General features: G+C 45.0%; 1 protein-coding gene across 4 annotated transcripts in view; it reads left to right on the plus strand.

The window, feature by feature from the left end:
• LOC140479181 (lactosylceramide 4-alpha-galactosyltransferase-like) overlaps nucleotides 1-15,162 on the plus strand; it is a 30,412-nt gene extending 15,250 nt beyond the window's left edge. For 2 of the 4 annotated variants that reach the window (XM_072573195.1, XM_072573196.1), the window contains exons 2-4: nucleotides 1,434-1,492; nucleotides 5,040-5,548; nucleotides 11,523-15,162. In XM_072573195.1, coding sequence (XP_072429296.1) covers nucleotides 5,066-5,548; nucleotides 11,523-12,113 — 1,074 coding nt within the window. In that variant the 5' untranslated portion in view covers nucleotides 1,434-1,492; nucleotides 5,040-5,065 and the 3' untranslated portion in view covers nucleotides 12,114-15,162. Of the gene's footprint in view, nucleotides 1-1,433; nucleotides 1,493-1,518; nucleotides 1,826-5,039; nucleotides 5,549-11,522 lie in introns of those variants that run through there. The other 2 variants (XM_072573198.1, XM_072573197.1) reach the window with 2 other exon arrangements.
• Nucleotides 15,163-15,399: the final 237 nt, after the last annotated feature.

Below are 15,399 nucleotides of genomic sequence, written 5' to 3' on the forward strand. Positions count from 1 at the left end.
TATCTTTCACAGTTCAATCTCCAGCTATTCTGAGTTTCACTCTGAATGAAGAGCAGTATTTGAAATGTGAAAAGATCAACATGTTCAGACAGGTGTAACGTGTTAATCCTGTTTGTCAAGTATACTCTTTCAGTTTAACAAAATATAATTTCTGAGGCTGTTGAACAGATCATAACAAATCATAAAAGAATTAGAATAATGACTGTTGAAATAATGTGCTAGATATATGTGATATGACAAAGAATGACATTTGTGAGGTAATTCAGTTTAAAATGAAACAGTAAGTTTATCACTGTGTTGAAGATTCAGTGGGCAGCTGAGTCACTGAGTCAGACAGATTAGAAGTGGCACTGACTGAGAAACTGCAGGGGATGGTTAAACTGAGAGGTCTGCTCCAGGCTTTTTCCACCCTCACAACTGAACCCACAAAGGCAGAGAGTGTCAGAAAGGCTTCTCTTTAACCCGGAATGTGGGTGTTTTCATGATGTTAATAATCGCCTGACAGCCAATGATGTGGTTCTGAATCTTTCAATTTAATTGTGGAATGTGGGTATTGCTGGAATGCTTGGTGGCAAATGTTTTTTGTATGGATTGTGAGCATCATTGTCAAGGCCAACTTCTGATGCTCATATCTCATTATCCTTGAATTGATTGGCTCTCCTGGTTGTTTTAGAGAGACGTTAAGATTCAACCACACTGCCATGGGTCAGTATTAAATGAATTTACATGTTGAGGGTGTCACTGTCTAGGCTGGCATGTATTCCCCATCTCTAATTGCCCAGAGAACAGTTAAGATTCAACCACATTGATGTGGGTCTGGAGTCACATTTAGGCCAGACCAGGGTAGGATAGCATTTTCCTTCCCTAAAGGATTATGTTGATGGATGTGGATATAGATTTGGTCGCTGAACTGGAAGGTTCATTTTCAGATGTTTCGTCACCATACTAGGTATAATCTTCAGTGAGCCCCCAGACAAAGCACTGCTGATGAATCCTGCTTTCTAGTTATATGTGTGGGTTTCTTTGGGTTGGTGATGTCATTTCCTATGATGATGTCATTTCCAATGGAGTGTCAAGACAGAAGTTGGGCTCTGCTGTACAATGGGTTTCAAGATGCCCTCGATACAGCCTGAGAGGTGCTTACACAGGATTGCATTGCCTGACATGATGGGGCTGTCCTGGTGTGTTGGATTTGTGTATCTTCGGTAAGGCAGTAGACGTCCTATGCATGAGAAGCATGTGGGATGAGAGTGCAAAGGGAAGAGTGAAGAATTGGATCAAAAGTCTTGATCAATCTGTTTAGTTCATGGTGTGTCCTTCGGTCGGATCAGCCAGTAGTTGCCTGTAGTGTTCCTGGCTGTTCAGTTGTTGGTACACTTCCTTGCAGTAGTCCGTTCTATTCTGAATGATGATGGCTCCTCCTTTATCTGCAGGTGTGATGACAATATTGCGATTGGGTTTGAGAGCATGGACAGCGTTGCGTTGTGATCAGGTAATATTTTGCTCTACCTTGTCAGTGTTGCTGATGAATCTGGCCTTGATACATTTCCTGACGGTTTGAGCATACACGTCAAGCCCAGGGCAGCGGCCCTCCAGAGGGCTCCAAATCGACTCCTTCTTTGGTCGCTCCACTACGGATCTCTCTGATGACTGTTCTGGTTTGTTGATTGTCTCGTTAGGATCACTGCTGACATCTTGGAAGAATTCCCGGAGTCTCATTTAGTTGATAAACTCCTCCATGTCTGCTGCACGACCAATGGGGTCCATTTGGTGGTGGGGCAGAAATTGAGCCCATGGCTGAAAACTTCAATCTCTTCCAGTTGCGGTGTGTGATCTGATAAGTTGATGATCAATTTCCAGGTGTGATAACGTTTTCAATTGTGGTGCCAGGGGAGGTTTGGCTCCTGTGAGTGGTGATGCCAAGTTTCTCCAGTTTCTTATTTTTGGAGTGCATGTATATGGTGTAGTTTTGTCAGCTTTCTGCTTGGCAGTGTCTCATAACTGTAATGTTAGTTCTTGAATGCAAGGTGAGAGTGTGGACTCTACCTTGATTTGAAGATTATGGCGCCTGATGTAGAGTTGGTGGACAAGATGATTGAGGAGTTTGTGAGAGGTGTGACGGCAAAGTGTCTCAGCATAGTCTGAACTTCTCAATTATCGCTCACAGCACACAATAGGTTTGGAGCAGGACCTAGCAAAGCAATGTCATTAATGAATGTGACCCAACTTGAATCCCCTGCCATGGGACTCAAACTGCTGGTTTGTTTGAATTGCCTTTAAATATATAGTTTTTGACTTATTATTCATGATTCTATTCTCTTTACTATCCACTGACCTCCAGGTGAGGTATATCTAACACTCAATTTAGAGAAATTTTGAATCATTAAAGGAACATTGTCAATTTTACCAGCTACAGACGGAGTTAAAATGAAATATTCTCCTTCCTGGGAGTTTTCAAACCAGCTAAATTATCTCAGGATAGAACGTATATACAGAATATTATTACATACTTTAATAGAAATAACTTTTTTTTAAAGTTTATCAATTTTTAAGAAGTTGCAATTTCGGAATGATAGGATATTATAGGATCTAATTCTGTATTGCAGACTATAACATGCTCAAAGAAATAAAGACATTTATCAAAAAGGCAAGTATTCTGGGAAAAGCATTCCCGTACTATTGAGTGATCACTGAAGGGGTCCCTGATGCTGTGAGGCAGCAATGCTAACCACTGAGCCACTGTGCCGTTAAGTCCAAGCCTCCCACCAACCTACCCTCCACACCCGGCATCTTCCCTCACTTCTGCAAGAGATGCAAAATCTGCACCCACACTCCCCCCTTACCTTCATTCAAGGCCCCAATGGATCCTTCAACATCCAGTAGAGATTTTCCTGCACATCCAAACAACTCATCTACTGTGTCCATTGCTCGCAATGTGGTCTCCTCTACAATGGGGAGACAGGACGCCAACTCACAGAACATTTCAGAGAATATCTCTGGGACATACGCACCCAACAACCCCACCTTCCAAAGGCCGAACAGTTCAACTCCCCCTCCCACTCTGCCAAGGACATGCAAGTCCTGGGCCACCTCCAGCGCCGAATCCAAGCCACCTTACGACTGGAGGAAGATCGCATCGTCTTTTGCCTTGGGATCCTCCAACAACACGGCATCAATGTCAACCTCACAATTTTCATTATTTCCCCTCCCCACACCTCATCCCAGATCCAACCCTCCAACTCGACCCCGCCATCTTCAACTGTCCTACCTATCCATCTTCCTCCCTACCTATCAGACCCAGTCACCACTCTGACCTATCACCATGACACCCCAACTGCATCTACCTGTTGCCTTCCCAGTTACCCCACCCCCACCCTCCCATTTATCTCAGGAAACTACATGTCAGTTACTTTTACATATTATAGTGAAAATGGATTCCACAATTAGCAAGGTTATAACAGGAAACTTAGTCAACATGATTTTGTGAAAGGGAAATTATGTTTACAGAGTCCTTAAAGGAATTAACAAACAGCATGTATAAAGATGAATGTGATGTATCTAGATTTCCAGGAAGGCATTTATCTCAATGATTTCAGTAAATATGAAGAGCACACAGTGCATCATGATGTCATAGATAGAAGATCAGTTAGTTCACAGTGGATGGAGCAAAGGGAACAGAATATGGGAAAGTGAGAACATAATCCCTCTCATAAGAAATACAAAAGCAGTATACTATTTTGATGGACTGAGTTTGCAAAAACTCTGAAGTGCAGAAGGATCTAATTGTCTTGGTAGATGAGTCACAAAAAGATGGCATGCTAGTACAGCCATTGAAGATAAATGAAATTAAGCTGTTTATTGAAAGCGGAAAGGAATATAAAAGTAAGGAAGTTTTCCCAAAATTGTGTAGGACATTTATGAGACTACATCAGGGATATTTGTCCATCTTTGGTCTCCCCTATTCGGGAAGGACATAACTGCATTGTTGTTGGTATGCTCAGCTGTCTGAGTTAAGGCAAAGTACTGTGGATGTTGGACATGTGGAATATACACAAAGAGAGTACTGGAAAAACTCAGCACGTCTGGCAACATCTGTGGAGAGGAAAATAGTTAATGTTTTGAGTCCAGTATGACTCTTATCCAGAGTTTTCTTCTACAGATTTAAAACACAAACTTACATTTCTTTCTCCTTCAATTTTAGATTAGATTCCTTACAGTATGGAGACAGGCCCTTTGGCCCAACTAGCCCACACCGACACACACCAGACTCATTCCCCTACTTTTACCTCTGACTAACGCACCTATCACTATGGGCAATTTAGCATGGCTAATTCACCCAACCTGCACATCTTTGGATTGTGGGAAGGAACCAGATCACCCCGAGGAAACCCACACAGACACGGGGAGAATGTGCAAACTCCACACAGACAGCCACCCGAGTTGGGACACGGACCCGGGTCCCTGGTGCCGTGAGGCAGCAGTGCTAACCACTGAGCCATCATGTTGCCTCAATGATGCCAGACCTGCTGAGTTTCTCCAGAGCTCTCTGTATCCGTGTTATATTCACTGTGTTCAGAAGAATAAAAAGCAATTTCATTGAAACATAAGATTCTGAAGGATTCAAGGGGATGGACTCTGAGAAATCATTTCCACTATTTGGGAATTCAAGGCCTTTGGTGAACAGCCTCAGGATAAGGACTTCACTCAATGGATCGTGAACATTTGCAGTTTTATATCCCAGAGGGTGCTCCATGATTGATATTTCTAATGCTGAAATAGTCAGACTTATCGTCTTCCAGGGAACTGGGGGGGAATGTGGACTGGGAAGGAAAGTGGAATTGAAACCCAAGATCAGCCATAATTGTATTACAAGATGGAGCAGGCTGGGTTGGTCCGATGTCTCCTTCTGGCTGTATTACCTGTGCTCTTATGTTCCATTTGCTACTTACTGAAATGCTTTGCTTTTGAGCTTGTATGTGTTCCCAAGTATGAGTGTATGAACTGAACTGTTTATAATTGACAATTCTTTCTTCTCACAGTGATCATTACAGAACTATCTTCAGTGATGAAGGGTATTGCAAGATTTGCAGTACTTTTCCTCATGCTGGTATTTGCTCTTGCTGCCTACTTGCTTTTAATTCCCTCTTTGAATGAGGAGATTTTAAAATTAAGTGAGTTGCCAAATACACTGGCAAGCTACATGGGCAATCCAGTTGGCACTGACCGAATTAAATTACCAACATCAAGCTCCACAGTGAGTGTGAAATACCCACACCCATCCACAGACCCGGGAATCATGTTTCTACAGACGTCCAGTCAACTCAACCCTTCCTCACTGGCCATGTGTGGCATCGAATCAGCAGCTAGACTCAACCCAAACAAACCAGTTTATTACTTCATGAAAGCATTCAATGGGAACATATCTGGGTATCAAGAACCTGAGTACAAAGGCATCCGTCTGCTTTCTTCATTCAAGAATGTAATCATCTTGCCCTTGAATCCTAAAGAATTGTTCAACAACACGCCCTTGGCTAGATGGTATGAGAAGGTAAGGAGTTGTTCAGAACTGGCTGCTTGATTTTGTGAATGGTAAAAGCTGCTAATGTCCATCAATCTGAAAAATCAATAGTAAACTTTACACTGACAAGCTAAGTCCCTGTTTCTATGTGTACGATGATGGATAATGCTGAATTGGATGTCCTGTGGGTTTTAAATTAAAATATAAACAGGAAATAGCATCTGTGTAGAGAGAAAAATGGGATTACTTTGAGTCCAATTTAACTTCATCGGAAAAAAACCCAATTCCAGACTCAAATATGAGCTCGGTTTCTTTCCCTACAGTTGCTGCCAGACTTGCTGAGTTTTTCCATCAACTTTTATTTCTACTTCAAATCTCCAGCATCTGCACTATTTTGCTTTTATTGGTGTGTTTTGCAATCAAGTTCAGAACAGATTTGTTTTGTGGTTTGAATGCTGTGGGCAAAGGAAAGATTTCAGGCAATCGTGTGAGAAGTCCAGTGAGGCCAAATTCAATGCTGGTGGCACCTCACTCCATGTTTTGTGCATTCATTGAGAGATAAAGTGAGCTTGTGACCTCCAGGTTGGAGCCTAGGTTCCAAAGTCTCAGGGCACGATCCATGGGTATCGACTACACACACAAACCCACACACACAGACACAGATACAGACACACACACACACACACACACACACACCATGTCAACGATATTGGCTTTCAAGATGCTCCAGCCTTTATGACCCCTTTTGGTACATTTCCAATCCACTTACAGGATGTTTCTGCACTTCAGTGCTATCCCTTGGGCAGCCCCCCTAACTCTCATTGTAATGCTGCATCAAGGACACTATGTGCTCAGGGACACACACTCAGCTCCTGAATACAGAAGATACTCAGCTGTATCTCTGGCATCGTCCCTCACTCTCACAGAGCTCCCTCACTCTAAGCCAACCTGAATGTTCACAGTATCCCTGCCTTGCCTTTTTCACAGAATCATAGAATCCCTTCAGTGTGGAAACAGGCCATTTGGTACAACAAGTCCACACTGACACTCTGAAGAACATCCCACCGAGAGCCATTGCCCTTCCCTCATACTCTACATTTCCCCTGACTAATGCACCTCACCTACATATCCCTGAACACTATGGGCAATTTAGCATAGCTAATTCACCTAACCTGCACGTCTTTGGACTGTGGGAGGAAACCGGAGCACCTGGAGGAAACCCATGCAGACATGGGGAGAATGTACAAATTCCACACAGACAGTTGCCTGAGGCTAGAATCGAACCCGCGTCCCTGGTGCTGTGAGGCAGCTGTGTTGACCACTGACCCACTCAGACAGAGGTACCAGCCACACATTACTTCAGTCTTGCCTTGCCATTCAGTGTAGGCACAGAGCTAGAAAGCTTGTCAGCAGACCTTCAGTAAAGGGGGAATGGCCTTTGCTCAGGGGTCTTCACACATTAAGTCAGGGACAGCCTCTAATATCAGTCCAGGGTCTTGGATATGGTCAGTCAGTACTCGGGACAGTCAGAGACTGAGATCTATCCACATAGTGGAGTGAGGAGCTAAATGTTGGACAACCCACCGTCCAACTGGACCCTTTCTGCCCTACTGTGGACCATTTTCCTTCTGGAATGAGACACAGGCAGGTACCATGGAAGATGAAAGTGGGTGACACAGCGATGACTATTGGTGCAGGTGGGGAGGTGCCCTGATTGAGTGAGTGGGTGGGTAGCAAAGAGGATATACAGGATTAGTGGTGTCAGGGGGTTAGGGTGGGTGAAACTGAGTGAGTGCAGCCAATGGTGAGAATGTCTAAGTCCTGTTTGGAGGTGGTCACACGAGCAGAGAAAGAGTGAGTGCGAGGTCTTGGAGAGTAGATGCTAGCTCCTATCCTGAGTGAAGAAAGTTATTGCTTCCTCCATTGCTGGTGATTCTGGGAACACACCATTGATTCCAGATTCCCCCAGGTTCTGTAAATGTAGGACAACGCTGGCCAATTTCCTGCCAGAAGAGATGAGAGACTTGGAAATACAGCCAAGAGCAATTTCAAACCAACTGCAGTTCATTGGCTCCCGGCCAACGTAATCAAGTTAAAATCACACAAACCAGCGCAGTCACTGTCAACAGGCAGCTGTTCAAACACCGGCAGCATTTTCAAAGTGTGGAGGAAGAAATTACCGTCAGTCTCTAGTATTTTCTCAGCTCCTTTCACTGTCCCAGCTTATCAATCAATCCAGATCAGTCATCATTTCGAATTTCACATTTAGCACACATTCTAGTTCAAACCAATCTCACTTCATTCATTGGAATGATTACCCTGCTGCTCACATTCAAGTTAATGACAGCATGCCAATGTTAACATGCTAACAACTGTTGCAGTTTGATTTTTATCATTTGTAAAGTAGCATTGGTTCCCAATAAACCCTGGAGAAGAAACATTGAGTTTTAGAGTTGTGCAGTTTTAATTATTCTATTGGCTGCAGGCCAGTGTTTCTCCAAAAGTCCTCCACTGTCTTCTATTATTTGTAAACCTTTTCCAGAACTGGATTTTGATGAAGACATGGACTTTCCTGGTGGCAGTCCTGGTGAAAAGAGAAATCTTTTAGTGTTTGAAATGAGCAGTCACCCTGACATTCGAACGATACAAATTGAAAAATCCCAGCTACTTAAATACTTGAGTGTTGGGATGAAACCCACTGATTGTTTATGATCCAGTTTAAGTTTCTAGTCAATAATCTAACAATCTGTCTAGTTTCTAAAGTGGAGATCGGCAGTTTTCTCTTCACTAGAACTGTATTTGTAGAGTTTTCAGGGCTGAATTCAGAGCCATGCTGTTCCCCTTCAAGTTCACTGTCCGGGGTGAGGGTTGATGTAGACATATGAGCCTTGTGTTCTGGGGCTGTGAATTTAAACCTCGGGCAAAACGAACAGATTAATCTGAAGTCAGTCTGACAGAGCAGTGGGGGATTGTTTGTCAGAGATCAAAGGAAAACTGGATGTTTTTCACTGGGAAGTAGGTACAAGATATTTACACTTAGACAGACATGAGTATAAAGACCCAAATATGAAGTCTGTTTTCTCAAGAAAGCTTGAAATGATGTCAGAAAATCAGAAATAGGAGCAGGAAAGGACATTCACTCCCTTAAGCTAGTCAACATAACCATGGTGTGATGTGATTGCACTGGATAGAGTGCAAAGAACATTGACCAGGATGTTGCCTGGTCTGGAGAGTTTCAGTGATGAAGAGAGATTGGACAGACTGCTGTTGTTTTGCTGGAGCAAGGAGATTGAAGGGGGACATGATTGAGATGGAGGAGAAAGTGAGGACCGCGGGTGCTGGAGATCAGAGTTGAGAGTGTGGTGCTGGGAAAGAACAGGCAGCATCTGAGGAGCAGGAGAATTGACGTTTCAGGCATAAGCCCTTGATCAGGAAGGAGGCTTGTGGGCCGGAATGGCTGAGAGATAAATGGGAGAGGGGCTGGGGCTGGAGGGAAGGTTGCTGGGAGGTTGGGCGGCACGGTGGCACAGTGGTTAGCACTGCTGCCTCACAGCGCCAGAGACCTGGGTTCAATTCCCGCCTCAGGCGACTGACTGTGTAGAGTTTGCACATTCTCTCCGTGTCTGCGTGGGTTTCCTCCGGGTGCTCTGGCTTCCTCCTACAGTCCAAAAATGTGCAGGTCAGGTGAATTGGCCATGCTAAATTGCCCCTAGTGTTAGGTAAGGGGTATGGGTGGGTCGCGCTTCGGCGGGGCGGTGTGGACTTGTTGGGCCGAAGGGCCTGTTTCCACACTGTAAGTAATCTAATCTAATCTAATCTAAAGAATGCAATAGGCAGATGAAGGTGGGGAAGAAGGTGATAGGTCAGAGAGGAGGGTGGAATGGATGGATGGGAAAGACAATGGGCAGATCAAGAGGGTGGTGCCGAGTTGGAGGCTTGAAACTGGGATATGGTGGGGGAGGGAAATGAGGAGACTGGGGAAATCCAATTAGTCCCACGTGGTTGCAGGGTCCCAAATGGAAGATGAGGCATTCTTCCTCCAGGTGGCAGGTGGTTAGGGTTTGGCGATGGAGGAGACCCAGAACCTGCATAGTCCTTGCTGGAGTGGGAGGGGGAGTTGAAGTGTTCAGCCACGAGGCGGTGGGGTTGGTTGGTGCAGGTGTCCTGGAAATGTTCCCTGAAATGATCCATAAGTTGGCGTCCTCTCTCCCAGAGGAGAGGAGATCACATCGGGTGCAACGGATACGTAGATGACATTGATGGAGGTACAAGTATATTTCTGTTGGATGTGGAGGCCTTTGTGACCTTGGACAGAGGTGAGGGGTGAGGTATGGGTGCAGGTTTTGCACTTCCTGCAGTAGTGGCTAGGGAAGAAGCTGGGAGTGGGGTGAGGTCTGGTGGGGGGGGGGGGGGGGTGGGAGGGGGGAGGAGGGAGGGTGCATGGATCTGACAAGGGAGACACAGGGAGAATGGTCTCTCCAGATCGCTGATAGAGGTGGGGAAGGAAATATATCCCTAATGTCAGGGTCTGTTTGTAGGTTTACGGAAGTGGCAGAGGATGATGCGATGATGCGACCATCCCCCACCTTTTCCTCCCCTGCATCAATTACTGTATCAGTGCTACCTCATGCTCCCACGAGGAGGTTTAACAGTTCATCGACTTCAATACCTTTTACCCCAACCTCAAATTCACCTGGACCATCTTGGAGACCTCCATTGCCTTCCTGGACCTCTCCATCTCCATCTCAGGTAACTGACTAACCACGGACATCTACTACCAACCCACAGACTCACACAGCTGCCTGGACTATACCTTCTTCCACCCTGTCACTGATAAAAATGCCATCCCTTATTCCCAATTCCTCTGCCTCAACCACATCTTTTCCTAGGATGACAATTCCACCAGAGAAAATCCCAGATGGCCTCCTTTTTCAAAGACCACAATTGCCCTAACCACTCGACGGTGCCCTCCAGTGCATCTCCTCCACTTCCTGCTCCTCTGTCATAGGACCCCACTCCTCCCAACACAACAAGGACAGACCCCCCCTCCCCCCAGTCCTTACCTTCAACCCCACCAACATCTGTATATATCACATCATCCTCCAACAGATCCTGGGCCTCCTTCATTGCCAAACTCTAACCACCCGATGCCTGGAGGAAGAGCTCCTAATCTTCTGCATTGGAACCCTACATCTACATGGGATTAATACAGGTTTCACCAGTTTTCTCATTTCCATTATCCCACTTTATCCCAATCCCAAGTGTCCAACTGGGCACCACCCTCTTGACCTGTCCATCATCTTTCCCATCTATCCGCTCCACCCTCCTCTCCGACCTATCACATTCACCCCCACCTACATCTACCTATCATATTCCCAGCTACCTTCCCCCCCAGCCCCAACCCCTCTCCCATTTATCTCACAGCTCGCTGGCCCAGAAGCCTCATTCGTGATAAAGGGCTTTTGCCTGAAGCCTCGATTCTCCTGCTCCTCTGATGCTTCCTGACCTGCTGTGCTTTTCCAGCACCATAGTCATGATTGAAATGTATACAATTATGACGGAGATGTGTCATTCTTTCAGCTATTCACTGGAAATTTGATCCTTTTTGGCAGGAATGTAGTCAGAAATCCACTCTGGATTCCCACTCAATCTCGAGCCTGAGTGGGTAGTTTTGTATCTGTTTAAATGAAAGTTTTATTAGACGTTTGGCTGTGGTGTGGTTCCCAGGACACTGGCACTTGTGATTGAAGTTGGAGACTGTGCTGGGAGCAATGGGGAAAGAGGCTGCAGCTTTTCTCCATTGAAAGAGTGTGCAGGTTTAAGACTGAACTAGCCCAGGTTCCCATCTCCGCAAGGCCCACCTTGCAGCCTGTTACAAAGTGCTCTCAGGAATTGGTGCACAACCAATGAGCATTGTGTGGAGGGAGAGGACAATATTTGGAGGGAGGGGTGATTTAAAACATCAAACTCGTAATTGATGAACCTCTATTCTAATATTTTACAGGTAGATCCCAGCAAGGAAAGGTACTGGTTCCATGTACTTGCCGATGGCTGTCGGCTAGCCTTACTGTGGAAGTATGGGGGCATCTATCTGGACACGGATATCATTTCAATCAAACCCTTGGAATTCCGAAACTTTATCGGTGCAGAATCAATACGTTTTGCGAATAATGCAGCTTTGGGATTTTACCGTTCTCATTCTTATGTCGAGAGTTGCTTGAGGGATTTTGTTGAGAAATTCAATGGAGCAGCTTGGGGTCATCAGGGTCCTAGACTGATGACCCGGATGGTGAAGAAATGGTGTGGAACTGACAATCTTGCAAGCCTTTTCAACAAAGGATGCAAAGGGATTATGTTCTTGTCTGACAACTGGTTTTACCCGATTCCATTCAACAATTGGAAAAACTACTTTGAAAAAGATCGATGGAACAAAAACAATGATGATATTGAAAAGGAATTCTCAAAGACGAAAGGGTTACATGTTTGGAGTTTTTTATCAAGTCAGCAAAAAATTCCAATCAGAGGAAGTCACTCTTTAGTAGAATACTTCTTCAGTACATACTGTCCAAGCACATATGAAACTCTCCCACAATAGTGTGTGCTGTGAGTGTCAGTTTACATATTGCTTTGAATTTTTCCTACTAAATAACTACCTGTAACAAACCAATCATGATGGGTGGCTCTCAACCTCATCTTACTCTATCTTCATCTGGATCTTTTTACTGTCTTTCAGGCATAGAATGGAAGGGGACAAGTGGGATCCTGCCTCGAGTTTTCCTCTCTAACTTTCTCCCATCTTACCCCATCACCTGCTCCCTCCTTCCCCCAAATAATCCTGGAAACCATCTCCCATTTTAATAAAAAGTAAAAGACTGCAGATGCAGGAAATGTGAAACAAACACCAAGAGCACGGGAGAAACTGAGCAAAGGAGTTCTGGACCCAACGCTGTTTCTCTTCCTCCACGGATGCTGAGAAATATGCTGAGCTCCTCCCACATTCTCTGTCTGCTTTTATTTTTTGTAAAGCTATGTTCAATGTGCTGGGAAATTGTGCAGTAAAAATTACCAAGATACTCTGGCCCTTAGGTTTTGTCACTGGGCTAATAACTTAAAGGTACAGGTTAATTGCATGTGGACATGGGGTAAACTCCCACCATGGAACTTAAATTCAGTTAATTAACTTGGATTGAATGATTGCTCTAAAAATCCATTTGGTCTAAGAATGTCTTCAGGGAGAGAAATCTGCCAACCTTACTTGGTCTGGCCTAGGTGTGACTCCATAGCCATTTCCCTGACATGGCCTAGTGAGCTACTTACTCCATCATAACAAACCACTACAAAGCCTAGAAAAAGGAATGAAACCAGACAGACCACAGACATTGCCCCAGCCGGTGTTAACATCCAGAACTATAGTGCTAGCTCTATCCAGCCTATAAACTCCTTCTTACTAACATCTGTGGATTTGTGCAAAGTGGGAGACTGTCTCACTGACCTATGGTTCCCCATGGTAGGATGATGAAGAAGGTGAAGTTGCATGGGGTCCAGGGTGTACGAGCTAAGTGGATAGAGTACTGGCTGCACATTCTCCCTGTGTCTATGTGGGTTTCCTCCGGGTGCTCTGGTTTCCTCCCACAGTCCAAAGATGTGTAGGTCAGGTGAATTGGCCATGCGAAATTGCTCCTCATGTTAGGTGCATTAGTCCGAGGGAAATGGGTCTGGGTGGGTTACTCTTTGGACGGTCGGTGTGGACGTGTTTGGCCGAAGGGCCTCTTTCCACCCTGCAGGGAATCTAATCTAATCTGAAATAAACAGGAAACAGAGAGTAGTAGTGGAAGGAAGTTTCTCAAAATGGAGAATCCATACTGGGACCACTGTTGTTTGTGATATATGTAAATGATTTGGAGGAAGGTATAGGGGATCTGCTTAACAAGTTTGCAGATGACACTAAGATTGTTGGAGTAGCAGACAGTGAAGGGGACTGTCAGAGAATACAGCAGATTATAGATAGTTTGGAGAGTTGAGCAGAGAAAAGGCAGATGGAGTTCTATCCAGGCAAATGGGAGGTGATGCATTTTGGAACATCCAATGCAAGAGCAAACTGTACAGTAAATGGAAAAGCCCTTGGGGAAAATTGATGTACAGAGAGAACTGGGTGTTCACGTCCACTGTACCCTGAAGGAGGCAATGCAGGTCTATAGAGTGGTCAAGAAGGTATTTGGCATGCTTTCGTTCAAGAAACAGGGTATTGAGCACAAAAGTTGGCACGTCATGTTACAGTTGTATAAGACTTTGGTTCAGCCAGATTTGTAAAATACTGTGTTTAGTTCTGGTCGCCACCTTACCAAAAGGATGTGGTTGCTTTGGAGAGGATGCAGAGGAGGTTGCTGGTATGGAGGGCACTTGCTATGAAGAGAGGTTGAGTAGATTAGGATTATTTTCTTTAGAAAGACGGAGCTTATGTGGGGACTGACTGAGGTCTACAAAATTATGAGAGTTAAAGACAGGGTGGATAGCAAAAAGGTTTTTCCCAGAATGTGGAGTCTCAATTACTCAGGCTCACGAGTTCAAAGTGAGAGGTTTAGGGGAGATATGTATGAGAAGTTCTTTACACAGAGGGTGGTGGGTGCCTGGAATGTGTTGCCAGTGGAGGTGGTAGGTGCAGGCATGACTGCATCATTTAAGATGTATCTAGACAGATACATGAATGGGCAGGGAGCAGAGGGATAAAGACCATTAGGTAAAAGGTGATAGGTTTAGATAGAGGATCTGGATCACTGCATGCTTGGAGGGTCAAAGGACTTGTTCCTGTGTTGTAATGTTCTTTGTACACGTAGAATTATACCTTACACACAGTGTCCCTGACACCACCATCAGCATCCTCAGCTCTGACCTATCCCACTCACTGTGGTGTACATTGGGAAAGAGTTGCCCTGGAAAGAATGTCCTGCTCACTACTATGTAATGGCCTCCTTTGCTCAGCCAATGAGCCAATGTTCCTCCGTGAAGAATACCATGTCGAGTGAGCACTGAAGTAGATAAGGGCACACAGTGAGGCATGGGGGATTTCAATGTCTACCACCAACTACTGATTGTGTTGGAGAAAGTGAGGACTGCAGATGCTGGAGATCAGAGCTGAAAAACGTGTTGCTGGAAAAGCGCAGCTGATTGTGTCGATCAAGTCTTAAAAGCTCTAACTGCTAGACTGAGCCAGCAGCAGGTGGAGAGAGAGAGCTAACAAGAGGAAGAAATCTGCTTGAACTCAACTTCATCACTGCCCCTGTGGCGGATGTATGTGTCCATGACAGTATCACTAGAGATGTACAGGTACATTGTCTTTGCTTGAAGAATACCCTCTATCATGTTGTGAAGCGCAGTCCGATTGTCAACAAGTCAGATTTTGAATACACCTGGCATCTCAAAACTGGGCACCATGAGGCACTGTGGGACATCAGCATCAGGAGAATTATATTGAACCATAATCAGTATCATCATAACCTGAATAATCCCCATCCTGCCATGAGCACTAAGGATTCAAACTGATTCAACAAAAAATGTAGGAGGATAGAAGGTAGTTTTCTGTATGGTTGGTAATGGAGCACAGTGAGGATACAGTGTACAGTGATGGGGGGGTGGGGTGGAAATGGGGGGAGGGGAGGGCAGTGACTGACTTGAGAGTGCCTGAGCTAAGATGATGGGATGTCAGGAGGTCATCCATTCTTGCTGCAGGAATGTTGTTCTGCAGCATTTCAATACTTTACAAGGACTCCTGAGTAATTTGATGAGTTTACAGCTCTACCTCAGTTTCTCTGTCAGAATTCTGGCCCATCATTTTCCAGCAGGTGTCATGGGGAAAAGGAAATGGGAATCCAACCTTCTGTTTT

Source organism: Chiloscyllium punctatum, chromosome 6 (assembly GCF_047496795.1).
Source record: "Chiloscyllium punctatum isolate Juve2018m chromosome 6, sChiPun1.3, whole genome shotgun sequence".
NCBI classification, from domain to species: Eukaryota; Metazoa; Chordata; class Chondrichthyes; order Orectolobiformes; family Hemiscylliidae; genus Chiloscyllium; species Chiloscyllium punctatum.